The 27,972-nt window shown below is 42.1% G+C and overlaps 1 protein-coding gene and 1 long non-coding RNA gene across 4 annotated transcripts in view; one reads left to right on the forward strand and one right to left on the reverse strand.

The window, feature by feature from the left end:
* Positions 1-981: 981 nt before the first annotated feature.
* Positions 982-1,795, forward strand: LOC146238018 (uncharacterized). Its single transcript, XR_014740519.1, has 3 exons — positions 982-1,120; positions 1,335-1,537; positions 1,644-1,795. It is a non-coding gene; the product is annotated as an uncharacterized LOC146238018 (long non-coding RNA).
* A 16,713-nt stretch (positions 1,796-18,508) lies between these two features.
* rrbp1b (ribosome binding protein 1b) overlaps positions 18,509-27,972 on the reverse strand; it is a 29,720-nt gene continuing 20,256 nt past the window's right edge. For all 3 annotated transcript variants that reach the window (XM_084685115.1, XM_084685113.1, XM_084685114.1), the window contains 3 exons: positions 19,472-19,552; positions 19,105-19,248; positions 18,509-19,002 (listed from right to left, as the gene is read on the reverse strand). In XM_084685115.1, the coding sequence (XP_084541241.1) occupies positions 18,964-19,002; positions 19,105-19,248; positions 19,472-19,552 (264 nt within the window). In that variant the 3' untranslated portion in view covers positions 18,509-18,963. The remainder of the gene's footprint in view (positions 19,003-19,104; positions 19,249-19,471; positions 19,553-27,972) is intronic.

Raw genomic sequence — 27,972 nt, forward strand, 5'->3', positions numbered from 1 at the left:
GAGAGTCGCCACACTCTCGTCACTCTATAGGTGAACTGACCTCTCAACCAGCAGTCTGACCTGTTTAAGCTTTTGTTCATATGTGGGGAGCAGAAGAATGGAGGTGTGATCAGCCTTCCCAAAAGCAGGGCGGGGGAGGGGTTTGTAACTGCCCTTGAATGCTGTATAACAAAGGTCTCATTTATAAAGCTTGTGTACGCACAAAACGGTCTGAAAATGTGCGTACGCCACTTTCCACGCAAAGGTTGTGATTTATAAAAAACAAACTTGACGGGAGAATGTGCGGTCCTCCACGCAAACTCTGACCCTCCCGTAGGCCTACGCACATTTTGAAAACAGTTGGAATTGGCGACGCAGATGACCGTACTGTAGTCAGACTGCAGAAATTGAATGTGGGAAGAACATTACTCGTAATATTTATATTTATATATATTTTGTTTTCCTCACACACGTTTTTTTCATTCAATTTCATGATTATCATGAAGATTACATCCAGCAGTGTTATTTGCGCTTGTACTGAGTGATTCTTGTTCCATAAACACCTTGTACAATCCAACTAAATTTTTTAATAAAAATTCAGCGCTTCCTCACCATCAGATTGTCCACTACGGAAGTTCAGGAGGGGGACAAAGTGTCCCACACTTTGTCCTTATGTGACTGCACCTATACTTAAGCAATTAGGACACAAACTGTCTCACTATTTAACAAACCATTTACATGTTTTTTTCTTTTCTGTATGCTTCTCTGTCATTCCAAAAAAACTATCAATTTAGCTAACCTGCAAGACTAGGCAGCCACCCCATCAAACACCCGTGAGTATTTACTTAAACTTCCTATTCTGAGCATGGTAATACCAGAGTGGCAAGCATTACTGTGTAATTAAACGTTTTTTGTAGTTGTCATGCCACTGTAGCTATCCATTTTCCAAACTAAAAATAATCATTCAATTATTCACTTTCTGTTCAACAGCACTAAATGCAAGGCCAGGCCGACCTAACTGGCCATTTCCCAACCCAAGCACAAGTAAGTCGTAAGAGAAATAAGTGATATATGAATTGCGTTAACACCCTGTGCAACACCCTGCAGGGATGGCGGCGTTATCCCACCACACAGTGCACACGTAAGTGTAACACACTGAACATGTGGGGTCCCATGTTTGTTGTCATTATTGGGAATCTATGTAAATATATATTAAAGTGTTATCAAATTGTGATATATTTAATCCCTTCTTCCTGAACCTAAAATATTATAGTTATAAATAATTGAATTGGCCTATGAGCCAAAATATAAACCAAAAGAAAAAGTAATTTAATATTCACATCTTGTTTATGCAGCCTTCGAAAGAGTCCTACTAGAGGCTATCCGGGAGATGGACATTCGGATAGGCCATCTAACGTCCATGGTGGAGAGCCTGATGCAGGGTGGACACAGACGTCAGCCACAGCAAGAGGATGACTGCCTCCAAATTCCCCTCATGGACACAGAGGTCCTTGACAGATTTGAGGAGCATCTCCAAAGCTCAGAAAATAAGAAGATGGTAAGATTGTATATTTGTATATTATTTAATAAAGAATACATTTTTACAAATTGTTACACTAGCTAATATTATTTAGATTTTGCTTTGTTTGGAACATTTTTCTCAGATCAATGTACTGTCCCAGAGCGGAGGGCACACCATCTCAAAGACTGTCTGGAGAATCGCCCAAAAGTGTTTGCCAATGGCTTGGCTTAACAGCTGAACTGGTGTGGCCGAGGAGACAAGAGGGGCCTGAAAGCCTCAAGGTGTGCAGCAGTAATTATTGGTAAGTACATAAGAATGTAGGCTATGTCTGTGTCTTATTATGTTTCTGCGTGATTTCCTTTGCCGCCATTACACACTTTCACAGAACCTACATTTATCTTCCTAAACACATGACCTGTTATCGAGCCTCAGAGCAAACCCAGCTACACAGCAGCTTTATGACTTATCTTTGCTGGCTACCTAAATTAAGTAGTATGTGGGTAAATCATTGGGCTTAGTCTAGCATCTAGCTATAATTAGCTGAACTATGCGCATATAGCTAACCATGTGATTTGCTTTATGCGCATAGTTCAGCTAATATACAAACGATACTATAGGGAAATAATTAAGGATACATAGGCTAAATACAAATACTTTAAACGTCAGAGGATTTATAATTAACCTACCTGGAAAGTTCTTGATCCGTCTGCTGCTGGCTGTCCACCAGAGGAAATGTTATTGCTGTTCTTAATTTTTGACGCCCTCTGAATTATAACCAGTAGCCTAGATGGAAGCGTGCTTCGTTATAACTACCAAATAATCCTGTTTCTCTCCTATCATTCGCAGGGGCTGCCATGAGAAACCCAATGGTGCATGCCACTGAAGCCGAGAAGTGTCTCTAGGATTTCTTAAGATTGGCATCCGAACAGAAATAGCCTAATCCTACAATTTATTTAATAAACATTTGATATATCATTTACTGTACATACTGTCTTATTTACCCCTCACTACAGGCTAATTATACATCTGGAATACATCGGCTAAACGTTGTTTACAGATCTAATACAGACGTCTCAGAGACGCTTATCCTATGTGCAAACGACCTTTATAAGACGATAATACGATGTAGCTTCTATTATGACGTCATCATGTACATCTGGAATACATCGGCTAAAGGTTGTTTAAAGATCGGATATAAACGTCTCAGAGACGCTTTCCCTATGTGCAAACGATGTGTAGAAGACGTCTTGCAGATGTTCCCCAGATCTTTTGCATACATCTGCAAGACGTCTTACAGACGTACATTTGCTGACTGGGTTGGGTGTAACGCGTTACTGTAATAACTTATGCACTGAAAAAATTAACAAAATCTACGGGTGCCGTCAGGTTTAGCTAGGCAAACACGGTGAGCTCCAAGGACCGGAACTGTGAGTGGCTAACCCATTCTCCAGCAGGTAAGCAACCTCCCGTTTCATGAGCTGAGCTGAAGCCATACAAGGACTCAACCCGTCCTCGTCGTACACAGGTGCGTTGTTAGCACTTTGGGACAGCACCACTGCAGCCACCAAGGAGACCACAGGTACAGCAGTCGCATCTGGGGAGTCATCTCTGGAGTGGTACAGCATGGTTTCAGCATGTTTACGTGACAGACATGGCTCTGACGTTTACGATCAGGCGTCTTGATCACGTTATCTGTCTCGCTCAACTTCCTCTCTACCTTGTAGGGACCAACGAAACGGGCAGAGAGGGACGAGCCCGGCACAGGCAGGAGGACCAAGACACGGTCACCAGGCTGCAAGGACCGATACACGGCCTTACGGTCAAACATCTCTGCAGCGAGAGCGCGCGCTGAATGCAGTCTCTCGCGGACCGCACTCACATAATCCAAGACGTGTTTTGGAGGACTTGACATGTCTAGTACCTGTTCCTTTAGAACCTTTACGGGCCCTCGAACTGTGTGTCCGAAGACTAACTCAGCAGGGCTGAAACCTGTTGTCTCTTGTACTACCTCCCTAGCCGCAAACAGAACAAAAGGAACACCCTCGTCACAATCGTTCTTTGTGTCCATACAGTATTTCCTCAACATCGCTTTCAGAGTCTGGTGCCAGCGTTCTAGAGCACCCTGGCGCTCCGGGTGGTAAGCGCTGGACACCCTGTGTGTGATAGAGAGGGTTTTAAGCACCTGGGCAAACAAGTCAGCAGTGAAGTTGGTATCTTGGTCTGTCTGGACCTCTTTCGGCGGAACAAACGTGGAAAATAACTTTAACAGGGCTGCAACCACTACCTTGGTGGTGATGTTACGCAATGGTATAGCCTCAGGATACCTAGTAGCTGCACACATAACTGTTAGGAGGTACTGGTTTCTAGACCTCGTCTTAGGCAATGGACCGACACAGTCGACTATCACCTTCTCAAAAGGGTCACCCATCACAGGAATTGGGTGGAGTGGAGCCGGCGGAATAACCTGATTAGGTTTTCCCATTAGCTGACGTGTGACAGGTTTTGCAGTGACGGGCCACGTCGACTTTCAAACCCGGCCAAAAGAAGGGCTGCAAGACACGGTTGTGGGTTTTGGTAACACCCAAGTGTGCTGACCAAGGAGTGTCATGAGCCAAGGATAGGACTTGTGACCTAAACAGAGTTGGCACAACAACCTGAACAACTGTGCTCCACTCTGTGTCGGGTCCTTGGTGTGAAGACCATTCTCGTAGCAGAACTCCGTTCTCTAAGAAGTAAGCCAAGGCCTGCACATCAGCCCGCTCACGAGTCACAACCGCAGAAAAACAAGCCCTGAGTGTGGGGTCTGACTTTTGCGCGTTAACCAAGTCGTCCCGCGTAGCTGACAACATGGACTCTCCAGCCGTGGAAGACTGGCCCAGGCTATGTGGTGCTTCCTTAGGTAGACTAGTAGAAAACGAGGAAACATCATCAGCACGAAAGACCGGGGCAAATATGGTGTCGTCCAGCCCAACCACACCACCCAACCGCCGTGACTGTGCTCGCGTCACCACACACGCTGGGAACACAGCGCACGAACCAGATGAGGTGGCAGGTACCTCAGGGACATCAAGGACCTCCAACACTGGCTTCACCAGGCCTCCCGCAATGTCGTTCCCCATAACTAAGGTGATCCCTTTTACCGGGAGACTAGGTACGACAGCGACTCTAAAACGTCCACTAACTAAATCCGACTAGATATACACAAAGTGCAAAGGAACCGGAACGTAGCCCATTTCTATTCCCTGCAATAAAACAGTTCCACAACAATACGACCCGTCAGACCATGGCAACACATCGGACAGAATGACGGACTGGGAAGCTCCGGTGTCGCGCAGGATCTGAACGGGGACTTGAGACTCGGCATCGCCAGTCAACGAGACTGACCCGGCAAATGTGGTTCATGTTGTGCTTCATGTTGTTTTAATTTGTAACTTGTATAACTGCATTCTCTTATGGGTCTTCCCTTTAGGCACTTGTTTAGCTTTTTCACAATGTATGCTTCATGTTTTGGCTACTTGCAATGTTAGGGACAATCTCGTTGTTATGATCAGTGACCTATGCTCTTTTGTAAAGCTCTCTCTTGGAAGTCGCTTTGGATAAAAGCGTCTGCTAAATGAATTAATGTAAATGTAAATGGACCATAACCAGCGTCGGGTGACTGACGTGGTATGCACAACTGGCCCTTGTTGCCAGACGTGGTCTGGAGCAACGCCAAGGGTTTGGTAAACGGGGTGTTACGCGTGTTCTGTCTCTGCAGCTTCCTGCAGTCTGCCAAGAGATGTCCCTTCCGGTGACAGTAATAGCACTCTCGTTCACTGCGACGACCTGAGGGGGGGGAGTGGCCAGGAAGCGCTCTTAGCCGGTATGGTGGTAGTACTAGGGGCAGCGATACCCCGAGACTTCGGGACGGGGCGCGCTAAACGTTGTCCTGTGCGTTAGGGCAAACTTGTCAGCTAGCACAGCGGCTTGGGACAATGTCGCTACCTTCTGCTCGTTTATGTACACCACCAGCCGTTCTGGCAGGCTGTTCTTGAACTCCATCAACACTTGCTCCCGGAGAGAAGCAATGTCACTGCTCTTACTGACTGCACACCACCGGTCAAACAGCATTTGTTTCTCCCGAGCGAACTCAACATGTGTCTTTCCCAGACTTTTCTTGTGGCCTCGAAACTTTTGCCTATACGCTTCGTTTTTGCACACTCGTACTGTGCGCTGTCCTGCAACGGCAAAGCCGAAAGCCGACACAATCTCCTGTGCCTTTCCGCACAGCTTACACTGCAGCAGCAACGGCCAAACCTCTCTGGGCCACTTCAAGGCGGTAGCAATTGTCAACAACACCAAAATAAGAGTCCACCTCCATCTCTCTTAACGACGGAACAAGAGCTATATTTTTGCTCACGTCAAATTGGGGCGTCTGGCTTCGTCTATCCTGCGTTTCTCCAGCTCGAATTCAAACAGCCTGGCCTGCTCTCGCTCTTTCCTCTCGCCCTCCAGTCGGGCCAACCTCACCCTGAGTTTAGCCGCAACAGACCCAGGAGTGGCACTAACGCTGTCTGTCGACAATCCCGGAGAAGGAGGTGGCGTTTGTCTCTCGACATCCTCCTGCACGTCTTCCTTTCCCTCGACCAACACCCCTTTCTCCTCCAAGCCTTCCCTGACCGAGGCCATTACAGCCTTACGGGCCTGCTTTGGGGGCTCCAGACCATAGTGGTCCGCTATGGCGCAAAGGTCCTCAACACGCAGAGTCTCTAGCAGAACCACGGAAGGCTCCTCAATAAAAGAGGACACGGCCGAGGCAGCCATCACACACACAACAAAGCCAACAACGCTAACTAAATGTGGCACAAATGACAAAAAAACCCAGGGCTCACAACCACGCCAACTACCCGCAACGCTCACCAACGTGCGGACCGAAGGCTTACTCTTGGATCCTGGACGAGCCCCCAACTGTTACGTCCCCTCCAATGGCTCGGGAGAGGAGGAGCACGCAACTGCCCTAGGCCGCACAGTGGTGAAGGAAGCGGGAGGGTAGTGCCAATAAAAGTGTTTGCCACAACCAAGAATGCCGTGTACACGGTTTTAATAAGTACACATATACATTTACATAGACAAACATCACTGGGGGAGGGACAACAACAACAAAGGGACAACAACAAAGTTCTTCCTAACACCAACTAAACTACAACTAACCTCACTGCTACAAGACAAAGGGTGACAGCCTCTAGCTTCTAACCTAGTGTGTATAACAGAGGGTTACCTACGAGTGTATGTAAACCCCAGGGTATCTTACCTACTTCACCTTTTTGTCACAGGTTGAGGTTGACAATAACATTAATGTAAAGTGCAAGCTATGTCCTGGGGAGAAAAAACGATATGCGGCTGCGGCTAGCACAAGTACTGAAGCACCTCACAAGGCAGCATCGGCAAACACTTGAGCAATACATGTTCATCAGAATCAGAAAGGGTTTTAATCGCCATGAAAGTTTGCACAGACAAGGAATTTACTTTGGCATCGACAGATAACACCTCAGCAACACCTGTTACGCAGGCAAACTTGATTTTACATCGCCAGTGCAGAAAGTGTCTGAAGGTGAGCTTAAAACGTTTTTTGCAAACTAGATTGCAGGAAGAAATGCTACCTCTGCGTACTGTAGAATCCTGTGATGTCATGTTTAACTTAAAGTTAAGTTTTTGCGTTATGCACATATTGTTTGGTAACTAAGAGTAAAGAAGGTTACATGTGTTACTAAAATGTTAAGTATCAGTAGGCTGTTTTAAAACGCTAAGATGTTTTGAAAAGCTAAAAGGCTAAACTATTCCTATTAAACTATTAAGTTTGACTATTTAATTATTGAAAGTTTCCTTTCTGTTGTCTATCAATTCAAGGTTTATAGGGATTGTAAGAAGTAATGCATTTCATTACTTATTGAGTAAAAAAATTACTTTTCAGACAGAGTAATTACAAACGTATTTTAAATACAATATTGATGAAGTAATTAGTCATTAGTAATTAATTACTTTTTTTAAGTAACTTACCCAACACTGCCTATGTACTGTGTTATGGTTGTTTGAGTTAAATAACTTGCTAAATGAATTAAATGTCTGTTGAATGTCAAATCCAACTATACTTTGTATAAAAGAGAGTTTCAATCAAATCAAAAAAAAAAAAAGAGAACTGAGTTTCAACATCCATTCACACATTTAATCTCAATTGTTTTTACTCTACTTTTAAGGCATGACTATCTTTAACTTAATGTCTGCAACTCTCTTGTCACCAACTGTCTCTGGAGTGGGGGGTGAGGGCTTCACAGGGTGTCTACAAGTACAAACAAGTTAAATTTAAGACCTTTTAATACCACTACCAAAATAAATTAAAGACCAAACTTACAATGGAAATATACAGTAATCTTCCCAAACACTGATGTCTGTTGAATATGAACAGTATGGTAAAATGACAACAATCGTTCAAGTTTAAGAACATTGACTAAATGTGTGTAATGCGAAAGGATAACACAAAAATGTAATTGCTGTCCTAAATTATATTTTTTATGACACAATGGTGGAGCAGAATCAAGCAATTCCATGAATCCCATGGAAACAAAGGCAAATGTGTGAGATGAACTGATGTGGAGCACAAATCATCCAAGAAGCAGTACTTCTCTTGAGTGGTTTTTATTCAGATGACTAATCATTGGATTCAGGATAAAAGTCTATAACTTGAACTGGTTTCATTACTTAAGCAGGGCTCGACAATAACGATGCCCCGATGGCCAGGGTCCAGTAAAAAGTAACATTGGGACAGTTAAACTAGCAACTCACTTGCCCGATCGGGCCACTGCAAATTTTTGAAAAAATTTGAATTGTAAAAGTTAACATCCTTCATATGTTTTGCTATCTGCTAAATGCATAAATAACTTTGCAACTCGTGGGGCGCACAGTTGGCAAATCAAGAGTTGAGAAGTGAGTGACAAGACCTCATATTGTAATTCTCTAATCTCAATATTTTTTTTTACAACTGGCTCTGTGTTGTCTGTCGTATGTTCCCGTCTAAAGCAAACAAAAATAGATATTTTTACCAAGGCACCGACCATTTCTCGAAAACAATCCCTGACCAGCCATGCTAGCAGACAGCACCTGGTTTGTGTGACAGCTAAACAGATGGTTGACAATCCATCTTCCAGGCCGTTGACCATGCTGGTCAGGAATTTAAATGTAGATGCCCATCATGTTATTGCACGACTTATAACAACGGCATATCACATGATCAAGACGGGCCAGCCGTTCGCCTCGTTCCCTCAGGCTATTGAACTGCAGCAGAAGAATGGTGTTGACTTGGGTACTTACTAGTATCATACTCATGAAATGCTATGGAAGTTTTTATATATTAGCATCGACGAACCAGAGGTTTCAGTTTCTGTCAGAGTCGTGCAGAGATGGCTGTCAGCAGGGAAGATAGCACATCATGTTTGACGTTAAAAGTCAATTGTTTTGCTGACTATTACCTTTTTATTTTTTATCACGAGAAATGTGATTTAATTGTTGTTATTTTTATATCCAGGATGTGTTTAATAAATGGTTAAACATGTTAACAGTTATAACACAACTTATAAGTCTTTGGTTTTGTTGTAACAATGATAAAAAATAAAAAATAAATTCTGGCCCCCCCCTCCAAACTTTTGGAGGGGGGGGCCAGTAAAAATGGTCTAGGGGCCAGTACGTTTCAAACCCACTGGCCCGATGGGGCCAGTGCCCCAAAAAAATTATGATGAGCCCTGTTAAGACACTAAAAGTCAGCAGCTTGGCATGCTGGGAAATGGAAAGGATTAAACATTTAGACTTTCATCAAAGTAAAAAATGCTGGATTTTCCTTTTTCATCAATGTCGTCAAAAAAGCAGGCTGCAGAGCTACTGTGTCTGTGGGGTGACTGTCTCTGGAGGGCTGGCAGGCAGGGGCAAGCAGGGCCTGCAGGCAGGCAGTCAGGGCAGGCCAGCTGGATAAAGCCGTCCTGGGGTCAGGGCTGAAGAGAAGCTGTCCAGCTAGAGGGGGGTAGTCCAGCAAGGGATCTGTTTTTCTCTCAGCATCCTCTGTTTAACTCTGTTGAGCAGGCCTCTGCATGACCCTCCAGACCCGTAAAAGTGAAGAAAGGATCCATGTCAGTTGTGAAAAATGAAGCTTTTTACATCTACACTTGACATAAACTACAGTTTTGACTGTGAAATGCAGTGGCATTACTTGAACCCAAATGTGTTGAACTGATGGAGACCCGGCCATGCAAAGTCACTCCAAACATTTGGCTCGATTCCAGGCTCTGGCAAGAGTATTTAGCTCTAAACTGGTGAATATACACATCTGACCAAAGACCAGCTCGACCTTTGTCTGTAAACAGTAATTCTGACCGTCATAGACCTTTAAATATAGCCTGGCTCTGCCCTCCTACGTACTTCCACTCAATTTGGATTTCGCTTCAGTAGTAGGTCTGGGAGCTAGGCTCTGAAGTCGGTTTCTAGAAACACATTTTTTGTAGGTTCAATCAGCGAACAGAGGGAGTGGCTGAGAACGATGACGTTAATGTCGTGCACTAGTTTGAGTGTCAAGTAGGTTGACCACTTCGCCCTCTTTGCGCTGTATCGCAGAGCATATTCAATATGCGACGTGCGGGACAAGGGGTGAAAATGCTGTGCGACACAACGCAAAGCGAGACAGGTGGTCACCCTAGTGTCAAGGAGCAGAATGAGCCTGTGAGAATTTGGAGCGTGTGCTGTGGAGCAATTCAATTGAATTCAACCATATATAGACATACCAAGGTGAAATTGTTTATGGTACTTCAGAGTGATGTCGTCTTGAACCCTATTAGGTTTGAAAAACCATGAGTCAAAATTATATTAGATTTATTGACACAAAGATATTGAGGCAATGTGGACATTTACATAAATTCACCCCTTTCAGCCATTTTGTATTGCATTTCTTATTCAATTTGACCAATTATAAAAACATGTATTCTACACATCTGTAACAAATTTCAAGTCGATTGGATCTATGGTTCACGAGAAGAAGGGTTTTGAAGGTTGTACCAAATTTGGACAGTACAGCAAAATCTATCATGGCGGACCTTATGGGTCCTTGAGGCTTTTTTGTTCCCCATGAGAAATAAGGCATGTATACCAATTTTCAGGCATTTTGGAATAATAAGGCGCTGGGGAAATCACATAGACTTTGGGCGTGTTTTATAGCGCCACCTATGGGCGCACATGGGCCACTAGCCGTGTGGGCGTAGTGAAGGACCTGTTGTATCATTGAGCCAAATTGTAAAAAATCGGGTCCAGGACTTTGAGTTGTTGGGCCATTTAGCGGAGAAATATAATAATAGGAATACTAACAAAAACAATAGGTTCCCTCCTACCGGAGGAACCCTAAAAAAACAGTGCAAACAAACTGGAAATTCTGAAGCGGCTAGCCCTGACAGAGAACCAACGGCTAATTTAGCCTTGATCCTTCAAGAATTAAGAGACTTTCGACAGGACAATAAATCTCAGCTGGAGGAAATCAAAGGAGAAATATAGGCAGGCAGTAATGGCGGGTTCCTCCTTAACATTGCAAACCATTACCAAATTGACATGACACAGACATGTATTTCATACATGTACACAACATTTCAAGACAATTGGATCAATGCCGACATTATGGGTTCTTGATACTCTTTTGTTCCCCATGAGCAATATAAGGCATGCGTACCAACTGTTAGACATTTTGGACAAACGGGGTTAAAATGCCACCCTTTTGAAAGTGACAACTTTGAAGCGTGTTCTGTCAGGCCACCTGTGCTCTGGTCAGGCCCATCATGCAGAGATCCATTCTTTAAAAGCTTTGATTACAACAATTACTTTATGAAAGGGAAGATACACTTTAGTAAAGGACTTGTATGTAATGTAAGGACGACAATTACATTAAGGCCTATAGGTATACTTACCCAGATAGCAGCTGATTCCGCGCCGGATCTGGCTGAGTTCCGGCAGATCCGCGTAACAGTCACATCCGTTTTGCGGATCCGTTCCAGATCTGATACAAATGCTACATTCTTAGTATCATTCTACGGAACTGGCCCATTTTTGGAACGGATTCAGACATTTCTCTATCCTTAATTTTACACTTAACTTTGCTCAGTCTATTCTCGTCATTGACGACGTCTTAATCGAGTTTCAAACACCTTTCTCACACTCCCAGACATGAAAAGTATTGGACATCGAGTGTTTAAAAGACAGCTTGCATATTTAATAGTCTATTAGCCTACGTTAATAACATATATACATTGTATACAATATAGCGATAATAATTCACCAACATTTTGAACAATTTCATGCTCCAAACTTTGTGGGAACAGTTTGGAGATGGCCCCTTCCTGTTCTAACATGACTGTGCACCAGTGCACAAAGCAGGGCCAATAAACACATGGATGAGCGAGTTTGGTGTGGACGAACTTGAGTGGCCTGACCTCAACCCAATACAACACCTTTGGGATGAATTACAGCAGAGACTTCGAGCCAGGCGCTTGTTCAACAGCAGTTGAAACTCACAAATGCACTTCTGGAATAATGGTAAACATTTCCATAACACTCTTAAACCTTGTGGAAAGCCTTCCTAGACGAGTTGAAGCTATTATAGCTGCAAAGGGTGGGCCGACGTCATATTAAATCCTATGATTTAAGAATGGGATGTCTCACGTTCATGAGCGTGTAAAGGCAACCGAGCGAATACTTTGGCAATTTAGTGTACAAAATAGATACAAATAGAAAATGTTATCAAGAGATAGGAAATTGTGCAGCATAGTAGGCCTACAAAATGCTGATATTCCTAAACGATCAAACCATGGACCCAAACAAAGCTAGCAAGTAAAACAACCATGGTACCGTTGCTACTTGTTTAATGCTAGGTAGCTCTAAATATGCAGCAAACTAGGCTACGCAGTTTCGAAAAGAATAACTCACGATGTGAAGACCGTCAAAAAAAAACATGGAACGCGCAAACAAAGTTACATCAACAATGACATGAAGCTAAAAATACAATAACCCAACCGTAGGTAGGGCCTACGTACAGTTCACGGTCCACAGAAGCAAAAACTAGCCTCAATGTTAAGGGTTATTGCTACGCTGCAATACATACATTGCCCACTTTCTGGTACTTGTGGTACAAGGTGGTACTTGTGTTCACCTCAGACCCTGGCCCCTCGGTTTGAGGTTACGGCACCGGTGTGTTGGTGGTATTGCATTTCAGATTTGGTACCCGACCTGTCGACTTTATTCTATTAACTCCAGTCATCTATCCAATCCTATCTCCCGCAATAAATTTGGTTCAATTCTAGAACCTGACTCACACTACTATACCTAGTTTTACTAGTTTGAAACCAATCCGAAGAAAAGTTGCCTAAAAATGTCTAATAATCTACAGTGTGCCTGCCTTGCTGTAACCAGTTTTACAAATGGTTGCACACATAGGCCTACATGACGGTTGTTTAAATAGTTGTTTATTTCTGTTATTTTGAAGCAGATTTACATTTTGTAATGAATACTAATATGTTCATAGCATGACAAACGTAATTATAGCCTAATACATTGTGGCATGTTAAGGCGTCATTATAGAATGTTCTTCTGGAGCAAAGACAAATATAAATAAATCATGTCTGATAACAGCGCAAAATATTTTGGCAAGCCCAACTACTGTGCCTTATGATAAACTCAGCACATTAATAAAACTTCAAAAAAATGATTGGTTAAAAGCAAGTGGAAACGAAATCTGCAGCCACTGTCTTAAAAATTAACCATGTAACTTTTGTAGGCCATATAGGTTACGCCGCTTCGCGTCGTGCCTAACACATGCCTTACCTGTTCTAAAATCAGCGTAAACCACGTACGGCCTCTTGGGGCTTATTGCACAAGTAGGTTAATGCATGACATGTGCACCAGTGGATACTAGGCCTATTTCAAAATAAATTCCTGCATTCAAATAATGTATCACGACAGTTTGTATGATTTGGTCATTTATTATCACACTAGCATTTAATTATTACGGAAAACAATTACACTGCACTATACTGTAAGTGTAAATGTAAAGTGAAAATAACAAAACCAGTCGGTATGATGACTTGAGAGCGCATATCACGTCCCACTAAATCAGCGGCCACGCGAAAGGGAATGAGGAAACTGTTTCCTCGATCCAAAGACTCGTAGAAAGACCGAGTCGGGAAATGAACGAATCGTTGGTTTACTGTAATTACAGAGCCTATGCAGGTCACGTGAAAAATGATCCAAAGACTCGTAGAAAGACCGAGTCGGGAAATTAAGGCCGAATCCCAATACTCCCCCTTACCCCTTCCCCTTCCCCCTTCCCCTTCGTTTTGCGCGTTCCCGTGAGAGCTAGTGGTGTCCCAATACTCTTTTTGAGCTAGGGGAAGGGCTAAGACTAAGGGGTATACACCCCTTAAAACCAAGTGAGGTCGGGAGCTTACTTGAAACCGAGGGCTATGTGAAAACTGCGCAACCGGCAACAATGGCGGCCAGATCATCCAGAGAGTCCGCTAAATATAATATTTTCGGCTTAATTAATTGATAAAAAAATTATGACAGTCTTGTTTTGTGTTATATGCAGTCATGAACATATATATTTGCAACCATTTTCCTAATTGAAACGTTTAAAAAAATCGCTAGTTTGGTACGCTAATATTACAGTGCTGAATTGCACAACAGTCCCGCATTTCTTTGACTAGCATGTCTACAGTTTAAAGTAAACTCCATTAGCAGCGAATTTCGTTTAAATCAGTGCATAACACTACTTGCTTTGGAGATATCGATACGTGCTAGATGACGTACCTGTAACCAAGTGGTGTCCCATTTCCTAGGGCTATGTAGCCCTTACCCCTTACTTTCGAGGGCCAAGGGGAAGGGGTAAGTTAAGGGGAAGGGCTAAGGGGTAAGGGGGAGTATTGGGATTCGGCCTAACGAATCGTTCGTTTCCTCTAGCTACCGGTACAGAGCCTACGCAGGTCACGTGAAAAATGATCCAAAGATTCGTAGAAAGACGGAGTCGGGAAATTAACAAATCGTTTGTTTCCTCTAGCTACCAGTACAGGGCCTATGCAGGTCACGTGAAAAATTATCCAAAGACTCGTACCCAAAGACCGAGTCGGGAAATTAACAAATAATTTCTGTTTACTTGGACGAGCCTATGCAACAGTCCCGATGCGCGGCCACGAGAAAATGAACGAATCACTCTGAGAGGACTCGTTACTCCCGAGTCCTTGTAAGGATGCGTTCAAAATTAATGAATCGTTCACGAACGACACATCTCTAATGTCTATGCCTAGAACTGCGGTCCTGAAACTGCGGTCCTGAAACTGCATCTCTCCGGCTCTCCGAGGCCTCCGGCTCTGCAGGTTCATACTATTGGTTCAAATGGCTATGTCAAGAAGATCAGCGGTAAAATATAAGTTTTGAAAGGAGACCGCGTCTGTGTATCATTGTCCACACGATCATATACAATTATATCTAAAAATAACTTAAAAAGAGCTTGGTTACACTACCAAAGTCGTAATGTTAGTAATGTTCACTGGGTCTTGCAGCTGTTTGATTAACTGAAATTATTATGAAATGTTCTACTAGCCATTTGCCTACATTAGCAAGTCTGTATTTCCAAGCCCTGATAGTGTAACTGAGACGACACAGAAAAAAAATCCTCATTCAAGTAATAAGCCCCCGTTCAAGTGTTCTTGAAAGTGTTAGAGATCTTGAAAGAAGCCAATTTTTTGTTCTAAAACCGGACTATAAGCCGCTTCGAAATAGAAGCCACACAAGCACAAGAAAACTGTACAAAAAAAATAAAGTACTTTACTTTACTTCACACTACAGTACAGCAAATGTATACCAGTACACTGAAGGCTGAATTAATGAAGGGATTTCGAAAGTAGGCTAACTTAAAATATCCCAAAATTTCAGCAAATGTTTATTTTTAAAGTAAGCTTTAAGTGCATTGTTACAAAGATTATTTTTAGCATGCATTATATACTAATAATATGTTTAATAACAACGTTCCAGTTGTACACTTTAGAAATTACATATATACGTTTTACTTAAAGTATATATTTTTAATAATATATTTACTAAAGGTGTACTGTAGTACAATTTAAAAAAAGTGTGTTCAAAGTATTAACGTTAAAATTGGTTAAAGCATGATGGTCGTATACTTTTTATATATTTACAGATAGTACACTTTTTCTTAGTTTATTTAAAATGTACTATTGAAAATGTGAATATGCTTGAAGTACTCTAAAGTATACTTTTTTTTACCTGGGTGGTGTTTCCTGCTAAACTCTTCCCCCCATTTATGTTCCCCAGAAGCACAATCCTCAGCTCTGAGCGATGGAGGGAATTTCCTCTCCGTATGGAAAACAACATCTGAAAAAATATGAAATTGTCCTGACTTCCCACATGTATTTATTCATTTTAAAGCCACTCCGATACTGAACACAGGAGGATATACAATATAAACTAAACAGTTTTTCAAGAAAACTGTCTCAACACTATCATCTCAAATTCAAGGGCATCATAACACTGATTTATTTGTATTATACAGGAGCATGTCAACATCCATTACATTAATTCAATACAGTTTTCAATCAGCTATCAAGACAGCTTAAATGAACAAATGCATACTTGCAATATCTAATTTCAGATTTTCTTTTACGAATTTACTTGAATATGTCATGCCTGTGGTGGTCGTCATTATATTGTTCATTTCTTCTTTTCTCTTTGCATTAATGGACGTTCACAGTCATTTGTATTAGAGTAGATATATTGCTCATTTGATGTTTCTTTATTGGTGTTTAGAAACTCCTGTTCTATTAGCTGCAGAGAAAAACACTTTCCAGAAACAATCCAAACCTGAATGGCCAGTTTTGTCATTTCAAGCTTAATGCTACCTTGGATACAACCTTCAAACCAAACACAACATTACTTTGTATTCAATCTATGTGGGTACATTCATAAACAAACAGAACAACAACACACATTTTGAATAATGAATTCAATGAAATACATTTACATTTATTCATTTAGCAGACGCTTTTATCCAAAGCGACTTCCAAGAGAGAGCTTTACAAAGTGCATAGGTCACTGATAATAACAACAAGATAGCCCCAAAGCATTGCGGGTAGCCAAAACAAGAAGCACACATTGTGAACACATTGTGAACAACTAAAAAAAAAAGTGCCAAAGGGAAGAACCATAAGACCATGTAGTTAAGCAAGTTACAATTAAACAACATGAATCTCTGAGGGCAAGTGTACCTGTAGAAAAAGCAAGCAACAGTAAAAATAAAAATAAGATTAACTAAAATAGAATATTTCGCAGCGAATACAACAGTTTAAATCAGTTACCACTAACCAACAAGAGCAACAAGTCTTTAAGCAAGAGTCATTGTGATCCTTGAGGAAACTAGCATTGGGTTCAGCAAACCATTCCTAAGTACCGTTGTACTCCCGGAACAAGTGCGTCTTGAGCCTTCTCTTGAAGGTGGAGAGACAGTCTGTGTCTCTGATGGAGGTGGGGAGTTGATTCCACCACTGGGGGCTAGGCAGAAGAAGAGCTTGTGTTGGGACCGGGCTGTTTTGAGCGGTGGGACCACCTGGCAGTTGTCTGAAGAAGACCGTAGGTGGGGGTGTAAGGCTGCAGAAGAGACTTGATGTAGTCGGGTGCAGTCCCGTTCACTGCTCGGAAGGTCAGTACCAGGGTCTTGAATCTGATGCGGGCCGTGATGGGTAGCCAGTGGAGGGATATGAGGAGCGGAGTAACGTGGGAGCGTCTGGGTAGATTGTAGACCAGGTGTGCCGCTGCGTTCTGAATCCTCTGAAGAGGGCGGGTTGCGCATGCTGGGAGACCAGCAAGCAGCGAGTTGCAGTAGTCCAACTTGGAGAAGACAAGTACTTGGACAAGCACGACCGGGAGACCGCAGCAATGTGGACCTAGAGGGAGAGCTCATCATCCATGGTAACCCCAAGGTTCCTGGCAGAGGATTAAGGGGTCACCGTCGCAGATCCCAGGGTGATTGAGAGGTCGTGGGAGATGGAGGGTTTGGCCGGAATGATGAGAAGTTCTGTTTTGGCGAGGTTCAGCTGGAGGTGGTGCTTGGTTATCCAGGCGGAGATGTCTGCGAGGCAGGCCTCAATCCTAGCTGAGATCCCCGGATCGGTCGGGGGGAACGACAGGTACAGCTGCATGTCATCAGCATAGCAGTGGTTGGAGAAGCCATCGGAGGTGATGATTGGTCCAAGTGAGGGGATGTACAGAGAAAAGAGGGGTTCAAGGACGGAGCCCTGTGGGACACCAGTGGAGTACTGGCGAGGGTCTGACAGTTTGCCTCCCCAGGAGACCTGGTAGGATCTTCCCGAAAGGTAGGATGAAATCCACTGTACTGCATGTTTAGTGTGCCTCGTTGTTCAGTCAAAAAGTATGGTTAAGCCAAGAAGGTACAAAGAACCATTTGAAGTGTATAGCAGTGATATTTAGGTAAGTTGCATGAACCAAGATGCTGACTGACAACTTCTTAGTCCTAAAGAAGGCTTCTTGTGTTCTTGCTTAAATCTCACAGAGCTTGATAAGCATTACTCATACTAATATAACCAACTTTTGTCCAAACTTTCTAAAAAAAGTTCTCAAACACACATTAATTTACCTAAAACCCGGTGTATTTAATCTGTAACATAATGGGGTTGGATCGGTAGTAGGCTGAATTGCAATCCTTTACAGATTAGATACTTGATTCAGTCTTTCAAGGAAAATGAAAGTAACATTGTCAATGTGTTTAGGTAGCCATCTGAGGACATACCTATTCAACCTGTTTTCGAAAAAAAAACGGTTGCAGTTTAGCATTCCTTTCCAAAGTATGTAAACAGAAAATTTTGACAGGACCAAAACATGTTTCTCTTGGGCTACCAGAACATTATATTGAATAAACACAACCGATACTTGTCTACATAGTTTATTTACTTATGAATTCTCACATTTGGTAGCAATCCACTACAAAAAGTAAAATCCATGAATGTTGAATTGCCTCTGTACCATGAATAACCTTACTTTTCATACAAAAGGTCAGACAAGAGAACAAAGTGATTGCACCAGTCGCTGCACGTGTAACATGCCAGCATTTTCCCTTTTGAATAACACTGGACAATTTAAGTGTTCTTAGGAATGTAAAGGTAAAAACACAAGAGCTTTCTGACATACCCAGACAGATCCTCGATTGATTGTTGGTTTCAACATAATAAAAATGCATACACAAAACTGCTATACTCCCTGTACCTTAACACATTTGATACTGTTCAACTAAATAAACTACGATACAGAGTAGAAGACAATAAAACAATGAGTATAAAGTTTTAAGGCATGTTGGCAAGTTGTGTCATGTCCGTTCTGTCTTCTCAGACGGACGTCCCTTCCTTTGGCTCTTCGGATTCATTCTGGAAACAAACAGCAGGAAATAAGCTAACAGATACTTCTGAACACGTTTACAGTTATTAACCAATTGTAACTTTGGTATTGACAGAATGAACTCAGGCTACCTGTCCCAAAAGCTGGTCCTGAAGGGTTTTGACGGTGTCCTTCTCTTTGGCGAGCTGCTCCTGGGTGGCCTTAAGAAGCTGCTGCAGCTTGGTGGCTGCTTGGCCCAAGTCTTTGGTCAACCTTTTCTCCTTCTCTAATCTCTCCTGTAGAAGTAGAACACAGCGGACAAGAACAATAAGGTTGAATAAATATTTATTTCTGTTTAGAGTCCCATTCAAATTGGTGTTCATTTTATGTTCATCTTTGACTCTTCCCCTAAAGTGAAGTTTGGCAATAACTGGTTGAAAATATTATTTAACATACTGTTTTGACATGATAATAGTTGATACAGGGAAATAAGTGCTCAGGAAGTTACTGCTAACTGACCTTTAGTTCTGCAGAGGAACACTTCTCTGCTACCTTCATTTGGTCCATCTGGGTCTGCAGCGCAGCAACACACTTCTGAGTCTGTAGGAAAAAGTAAAAATGGGTTTCATATCATTCTAGCGAAACTATATGTCATTGCTTAATATTAAAATAATTCGTCAAGAAATGCAGATTCGCTGGAGTCAAAGTAGATCGACAGTTTATTCTTTTAGCAAGGAGACAAGTCTATGGCTGTCACGCCCTCCACTTTCTGATTCCAGGCTCCGGTATTCAAGACCATCTTTTCAATCTTACCCGTCAAACCTTCACTCCTGCCATCCATCACTTCATCAACCCAACAGTACTTCAATCATGGTGTTCCTTCCACTCACCGCCAGATCGTCTGCTCTGTTTACGCAGTCAGTCCTATTGGTTGATTCAGCTGTTGACTAGATCCTTACTTGCCTTTTTTGTTTACAGATCCACCAGCTCCATCTACCATACCCTGACTGCCCTGCCGTCTGCCCTGTACCGTCTGCCCTTCATTGTTCCTCCGGTCTGTCTCTTGTTTCAATAAACCCCCCCCTGAACCTCTACGCTTTGTGTCGTGCGCTTTGTGGACCCAACCACAAGCCAGCCCTAAAAATGGTGGTACAGAGTTGTCTAAAATCAAGTCTTCATGCAAGATTATTAGGGGTGAAACGGTACACTGAAGTCACGGTTCGGTTCATACCGCGGTTCAGACATCACGGTTCGGTACGAGTTCGGTACAACGGAGGGAAAAGCAAAACAAACCAGGTTCCTCTACGAGTGAATATGGCACATTGAAGATGACATGTAAATTCCGATTGCGTCAACAAAAAAAATGTGGCCCTAATTGTATGTGTATGTAATGGCTGGTTATGCACTGTAGGGAGAAGTTGAGTTGTTTTTGTCTCATTCCAGTGATTGACACACCTGGGTGATGGCGTCGGATATATTTAGTCATTTAGCACACGCCAGATGTGTTATATGCGTTAGCATGTTAGATGTATTTACACTCACATACCCCACAACGTGCGGTGATCTCATTAAGAGGCTAGGCACTTGAATGGGAAAATGTGTCCAAACTTTTGACTGGTACTGTATATGTTGAAGAATACAGGATCGAAGCGCGAAAGTGAGTTTTTTGCTTGTCGTCCGCAGTGAACGGACAGTAAAAGCACTCCTTATTCTACATTTATTTTTGTATTTGATTATGCGTAACTGATACATTCGTCATCGTAATGTCTAAACAATTGGATAACACACATATTGCATATATAAATCACAAGAATAAACTGTAAAAATACAAATACAAGTTTATTAAATAAAATGATTAAATAAAAATGTTTACGTTTTAATTTTGGCAGGTAGTCAGTGCCTACCTATGGAGGATTATAGGGGTCAAAACTAAATAAATAAATACTATAACACAAAGCTTAAATAAATGACTAATTATAATGTAATGCCTAATTGACAAACAAAATATAAAAATTACTAATTAAATGAGACACTAAATATATAAATGTTACATGTATTTGTGTGTACACATATATATATATATATTTTAATACATGTATTTATTTATACTGACATTTATTTACTTATCCTTACATTTATTTATTTATCCATGGTGTAACTTGCTGCAGCAAAATAAATCCGTCGTCCCACGTCACCAAGTCAGGGGGCGGGTTAAGCCTCTGATTGTTGGTTCAACTTGAATCGACTGCTTTTTACTAATCCAAGATGGCAGCACCTTGTCCGGATTCAATGCATGAAATATTGCATGCTACAGTCAAAGAATGTCTAATATAGAGAGAACTGCCACTCTTGGGAAACTTCCGGGTTCTGAACTGGTTGAAGTTGCATGTGAGGGCGCTAACAAGCGAGTGCAGAATTAATGGAGGTCTATGGAGCGGTACCCCTCAAAATCCACTTTTCTCAGGATATATTTTTTTGTCTAGTAATTTGAATTCTGAATTCGAAAGGGGAGGCACAAAAAATACACACTGCTGGCTGTTAGATTGTTTTAAAGTCGCCTTTCTGTTCTAAAAAGCGTTTGAAAATGTAATTGACGTCATACACATCGTACGATCAGAGCTACTGCTTTTCGGCAAGCTCTGGTCACTTTTTTCTCTCAGGGTATCGACAACACAGCTGACAGGTTAGGCTCTCCCTGTCAATACACATGCTAGAAAGAGTTTTGGCTTGCTAATGTTGTTGCTAATTTTGCTAATGCTCTGACATTCTGATTCCGCTTTGGATGCCATCAAGCGGGAGCTCTGGTCGTATCAGTCCTTCACTAACCAATCAGCATTCATTAGCAGAATGCTAGGGTGTTATGGGCAACAACAACTCACCCTGTAAGAAATCAAAAGGACATAAGTACTCGTTCATTCAACTTTCGACCTATAATCCATGTTGAACATGCAAAAACTACAATCAAATCAGAGATTTCTCAACGACAATCAGGCGAAAGAGACAAATGTAGCCGTTTAGCTCCATAGACTCCCATTCAACATGCACTCGCTCGCGATCACCCCCAGTGAAACTCTGGTGGAACTGCAGCCAAATTCGGTACAATGGGGCTTAATAGGGAGTGGCAAGGCTCTCCTTAAACAGGCTCTGCTATAGTGGTCGAAATGTTGGCAGTAGCTGAAGAGATTTTTTTTTTTACATCATATTGCGAGCTTCGCTGAAATTATAGCAATGATATTGGCCCCAACTGACGCAGACATCAATAAAAATGTGTTCACGATCCTCGGCGAGATGATACAGAATAGGGGTGGGCAAATCGATCTCAAGACCGACAGTGGATGGGTTTCCCAGATTCGTTAAGAAGCTCTTAACGCTAAGAGCTTAATGTATCTGGGAAACCCGGCCAATATCGATACCAACAGTGGTATCAATAGCCTGATTGATACTAGCGTGATAAGAACGATAGCTAAGTTTCATTCTACATTCAGTACACAACTCCCTTTACATCATAGTGGTTGTGCAAACACCGTCTAACTTCACTCAAACTCACTTTGCCCCTCCCCTGCTATGCTGAGTTGTTGCTGGCATGTACGTGCAGTAACACGACTCAGCGGCACACATTAACAGTATTTGACAAAACTCGTTGTCCTGTGTTTTATTATGATCATAATCATGAACGATTAATTAAAGGAAAAATCATTGAATGATCATGAAATTTAAAATTTTCATTCAAATATTCATATTGATGATGCATTCACTTACTCAATTATGAGGCATTGCTTTCCCCGACACGAAAGTAGATAAACTGCTTTTCTAAGCCAAAAGTATCGGTATTGGCAATACTGGCCCTGTATTTACTCCTTGGTATTGGATCTATACCACATTGTGCAGTGCCGCACACCCCTAGCAGCTGCAGAGTGAGGCGATAGAGGATCCCTCTCGATCAGGGGTAGGCAACCCTGGTCCTAGAGAGCCGCTTTCCTGCATGTTTTAGATGTTTCCCTGCACCAGCTCAAATGAATGATCATTACCCGGTTTCCACAGAGCTTGATAACGACCCATTCATTTGAATCAGGTGTGCTGGAGCAGTGAAACATCTAAAACATGCAGGACAGCGGCTCTCTAGGACCAGGGTTGCTGACCCCTGCTCTGGATTGAAGAAAGCTTGATCGACTGGTGGAGTCTGCCTGGTGTGTTATCATTCACCAATCAGAGCCTCTAACCCGCCCCCTGACTTGGTCACGGGGGACGACGGATTTATTTTGCTACAGAAAGTTACACCGTGGATAAATGTAAGTATAAATACATGTAAGTATAAATAAATAAATGTGAACACATTCAAACGTAAATACATTGTAGGAAATTGTAGGGTGTGCTTGCTTGCTTCAGTTGCAGGTGGGTCCGTTTTCCCTTCTAGCGATATTTCAAGCATTTAGCTTACTCATATTGCATAATTCATTAAGAACACCCTTTGAAACAAGGAACCCCCTTTGAAACAAGCTACTGTAACGGTGCGTTCACACTGGAGCGGGGCGGGCAGAGCGGGGCGTCGTCTTAATTTTCAATGAAACCAGGCATTGACGCTCGCGTAGGGCAGTGTGGGAAGGCGAGCGGGGCGTCGACGCTCGGGTAGGGCATTGTGGGAAGGCGAGCGGGGCGTCAAAAGTTGGATATTCTCAACTTTATGTAAATGAGGAGCGTGAAAACGCTGGCGTTGGCCAATCGGGTTGGTTTCTTGTAACGTAGCAACTGTTGGTAATCGTAAACATTTCTAGGTTTAGCCATTTCAAAGATGGAAGAGCAACTCATCGTATGTGTCTTCATACCCAGTATTGTATGATACGTCTATGGTCGATTACAGAGACTTAAACTAAACTGATGCCTGGCGCCAAGGGCGTAACCATGTTTTAGACATTGGGGGGGTCCAAATGAATATCCTTCCCCATATTTTTTCAGTGGTGCAAACTCATCAGGGATAAAAAGGTGACAAGGATCTAAACCCCCTTGGGAGTCCGGGGCATACTCCTCGGGAAATATATAAAAAATATATACACATTATGCATATATATATATATTGTCAGTGAACACTGAAATGAATTTGAGGATTATAGGTCACAAAAAGCTATTGAAGTTTGAAGGTTTATTTTGAATAAAGAATTAATTTTTTATAACTTGAGATGAAAATGAACAAAATAAAGGCTTTGCAGCATGAATGCATACATCTTCAACAGTTTAACATTATTTTGACGCTCCTAGTTCATGTTGTTGAGAAGCTATTGACTTTTGAAACGTGTAATTTGTTGATGGTCCCTAAACATACGCGTTGTTTAGGCATTGGCTTAGCGGCCGGTGGTCGCGTTGCTAACACTGGTTAAAATAACAAAATGCTGGGCGTCCGAATATCTGTTGAAATCCAACTTCAAACCAACTTTACCACAGTCATTCACCAGCCTAAAATACAATACAATCATCTCTGTCCATGACTGCACCTTTAGCTTGCTCTGGGTAGCCCCACACAGGTATAGCAGAAATGCCCCCAATAGTTAGGCTACGTCGTTATCCCCAAAATAGCATTTCGTGGCCACGAATTAGAATTTCGTGACCACAAACTTCGGAAGTCATGTCTGGGGCTCTGGGAGTTACAGACCCGAAGACTCGAAATGAAAAGCGTGCGTGTCATGTTGACATTGGTTGGCCAAACAACAAGCTTGAAAAAAATATTCATAAAAGTTTGCGTTCGCAGACTAGGCTACTTGGAGGAACCCCTTTTTTTGATTGCAGATCTAGCGGAAGGGGTCCCATTATCGTCCACCTAGCTCTCGACGCTCGTTAGCAATGTTACCAAAATGTCGTTATAATACAAATTAAAAACGTTATGTCACAACATTGTACTTTAATATATAGATACTCACCTATATTATAACATTCCGGTTTTGAAATCCAATCAGGATATGCCTAGAAAATGTTACTTTCCCGATTTTAGCAGTTAGTCAGGGGGTCCCATTATCGTCCACCCAACCACTTTCAATGGAGAAATGTCAGTTTGACGCTGCGGAAGGCAGATGCTACACATACGGTTTGAGAATGTATTTACATACTCAAATCTCAAAGTAAGAAGCTGTAATTTTGTGTGCAGCAATATAAGATGTATACATATCGATGAGTTACTTTCTTTCGTTGCTGCTGCATATCTTCTTTAACGGTGCGTTCACACTGCAGCGGGGCGGGCAGAGCGGGGCGTCGGCTTCCCATTCATTTTCAATGAAACCAGGCGTTGACGCCCGCGTAGGGCATTGTGGGAAGGTGAGCGGGGCGGCGAAGCTCGCATAGGGCATTGTGGGAAGGCGAGCGGGGCAGCGAAAGTTGGATTTTCTGAACTTTATGTAAATGAGGAGCGTGAAAACGCCAGCGATGGCCAATCGGGTTGGTTTCTTGTTTCTTGTAACGTAGCAACTGTTGGTAATGGTAAACATTTCTAGGTTTGACAATTTTCAAGATGGAAGAGCAACTCATCCTATGTGTCTTCATACCCAGTATTGTATGATACGTCTATGTTAGATTACAGAGACGTAAACACAAAATACGGGGGGGGGGGGGGGGGGAACACTGCAAACACGTATCATATTCTCATGTAGGTTAGTGCATGACATGGGCACCAGCAGATACTATTTCAAAAGAAATTCCTGCATTAAAATAATGTATCATGAGTTTGTATGATTTTGTCATGCATTATCACACTAGTATTTAATTATCACGTCAAACAATTACACTGCACTAAACTGTAAGTGCAAATGTTACAAAAATAACAAAACCAGTCAGTATGATGACTTGAGCGTATATCATTCACGTCTTACTAAAATAGCGGCCACGCAAAAGGGAATAAGGAAACTGTTTCCTCTACTAAAAAATACAATGCGGGTCACGTGAAAAAAGGATCCAAAGACTCGTAGAAAGACCGAGTCGGGAAATTAACGAATCACTCGTTGAGAGGACTCGTAACTTCCGAGTCCTTATAAAGATTCGTTCAAAATGAACGAATCGTTCACGAACGACACATCACTACTACACTGCCAGTGGGCAAGCCGAGTCTGTGACTCTGTGGCTACAGTAACGTCAGAACAAGACGCAGTCTCACTCAAATTCCAAGTTTTACACAAATAACAAACTATGCTGACCCGCTGGCTGTCTTCGCAATCGCCATATCTTTAAAACACTGCTGTCTATTTAGATGTAGAATTGACTCTTGTACGAAATTAAGAAAATACTCACCAGACGCAGTTCGACAGTTGACTGAGTGTCAACACTGTTGTTGCTTCCGCAATTGTCAGTGGAGGCTGACCAGCTCTCACGTAGCAAACAAATCAACGTTTTTACAGCAACCTATATTAAAATCTCACAACCTGACTGTTTTCACAATAGTCATATCGTCATAACATTTCCCTCTTTCAGTTTTTTCATGTAAAATTGAACTATAAAATTAGCTACAAAAAAATACTACTGGCGATTTCTAGCATGGCTGCCGCCTAAAACACGAGGCGGTCTCACGGGCAACCTGCACTCGCTCAAATTTCAAAGACTGTCATGACCTAAATCAAAAATGCGAGATTGCAGTTCCACTCGAAATCGCTTTCTCTACAAAGCCAAATGGTTGTGATTTTTTGAGGGTGGTATTTTTCACTCGTGATCCAAGCTCCAATTTGCGAGCTAGAAAGTCTCTATCACGTTGTATCCATGCGTCGTTGCTAACGTGTGTTGACGTGGTGACGTAGATAGCACAGGTCACCCTTCGTCGACAAAAAGCACTTTGTCCCCACAAAAACGTTGTAACCTCCTAAACCGTGCAACGGAACGTAAATCCGGATACAAGCAACTCAATCGAGACCAAGACAAATATTTTAGCACAGCCATTGTCTATGTAGTCCAAACATTAACTGAGCCTTAGGGGGGCAAAAAATAAAAAACTAGAAAAGGCTGTTCCTGCGAAACAGCAGTGAGAATGCTGAAAACCTGAATGGGGATAGCTGACCATGCAAAAAAACCTCAAAATTTAGATTTTTTTTAAAAGTTATAAGCTGAATCTTCAAAGCTCCCGAAAGGTATTTTAAATAGGGGCTGGAGCTGGACGAAGGCATACAACTACAGAAAAGAGAAGAAAAAGTGAACGAAATCAGAAAGAAGAGAAACAATGCATACAAATGTGAAAGTTTAGCAGAAAAGTTTTTAAAATCCTGAAATGTATGTTAGAAGGAAGATGAAGGCAGAAAAGTACAGAAAAGAAGAAAAATGCAAAACAAAAAGGGGAACATTTCAGAAAGATGAGCTGCAGGAAAAAGTGAAAATTGAGCAGAAAACCAGTTGCTCAAGTCTGGGTTGAACGAATTTGAAGTTAAAAGGACAATACTGGAATGACTTGAACTTGCTGGAAAAACGTAGCAACTGTTGGTCATTGGCACATTTCTAACCTCCAATCTAGGTTTCAGGTTCAAGACGGAGAAACTAATCATGCGTGCCTGCACACCCAGTTCTGTTCAAACTCTTAATTTAAGATTACATCAGAATAATAATTCATAGTGCAGGTTTGCCGATGTTGTCGTTGTCCCTGGTGAGTTTTTTTATACGTAAATAACAAGATCATGTTACATCTAACCGGCGGATCATTTCTTGTAAGTTTGTCAAAGTGGTATGTAGATCTACTACTTCAAATTGAAAACGGAGAAGATATTTAGAGTAAAGACAAGTTACTTTACATCTGTGTTCGATATCGTCGATTAAAAGTACAAACTTTCCAGTTACGAAGCGTTTGTTCGTAGGATTAACGCCAGCTGCAACAAACACCCCAGCCCTGGTTTGGCTGTTTGTGACGGTCAGCTATGACAATCGAGCCTCGATGTTTGCAGATTTCTGTAAAACTTGCTAAAATAAAAACGATCTAGCTGGATTATGTACACTTTAAGCTCAATGTAGCTACATACCTTGTTTGGCCAATTTGGTCGATTGTGGAAAAAAAGTCCAACCGTTATTAG

The sequence above is a fragment of the Hypomesus nipponensis genome, chromosome 21, assembly GCF_054491055.1.
Source record: "Hypomesus nipponensis isolate SF chromosome 21, ASM5449105v1, whole genome shotgun sequence".
Lineage (NCBI taxonomy): Eukaryota > Metazoa > Chordata > Actinopteri > Osmeriformes > Osmeridae > Hypomesus > Hypomesus nipponensis.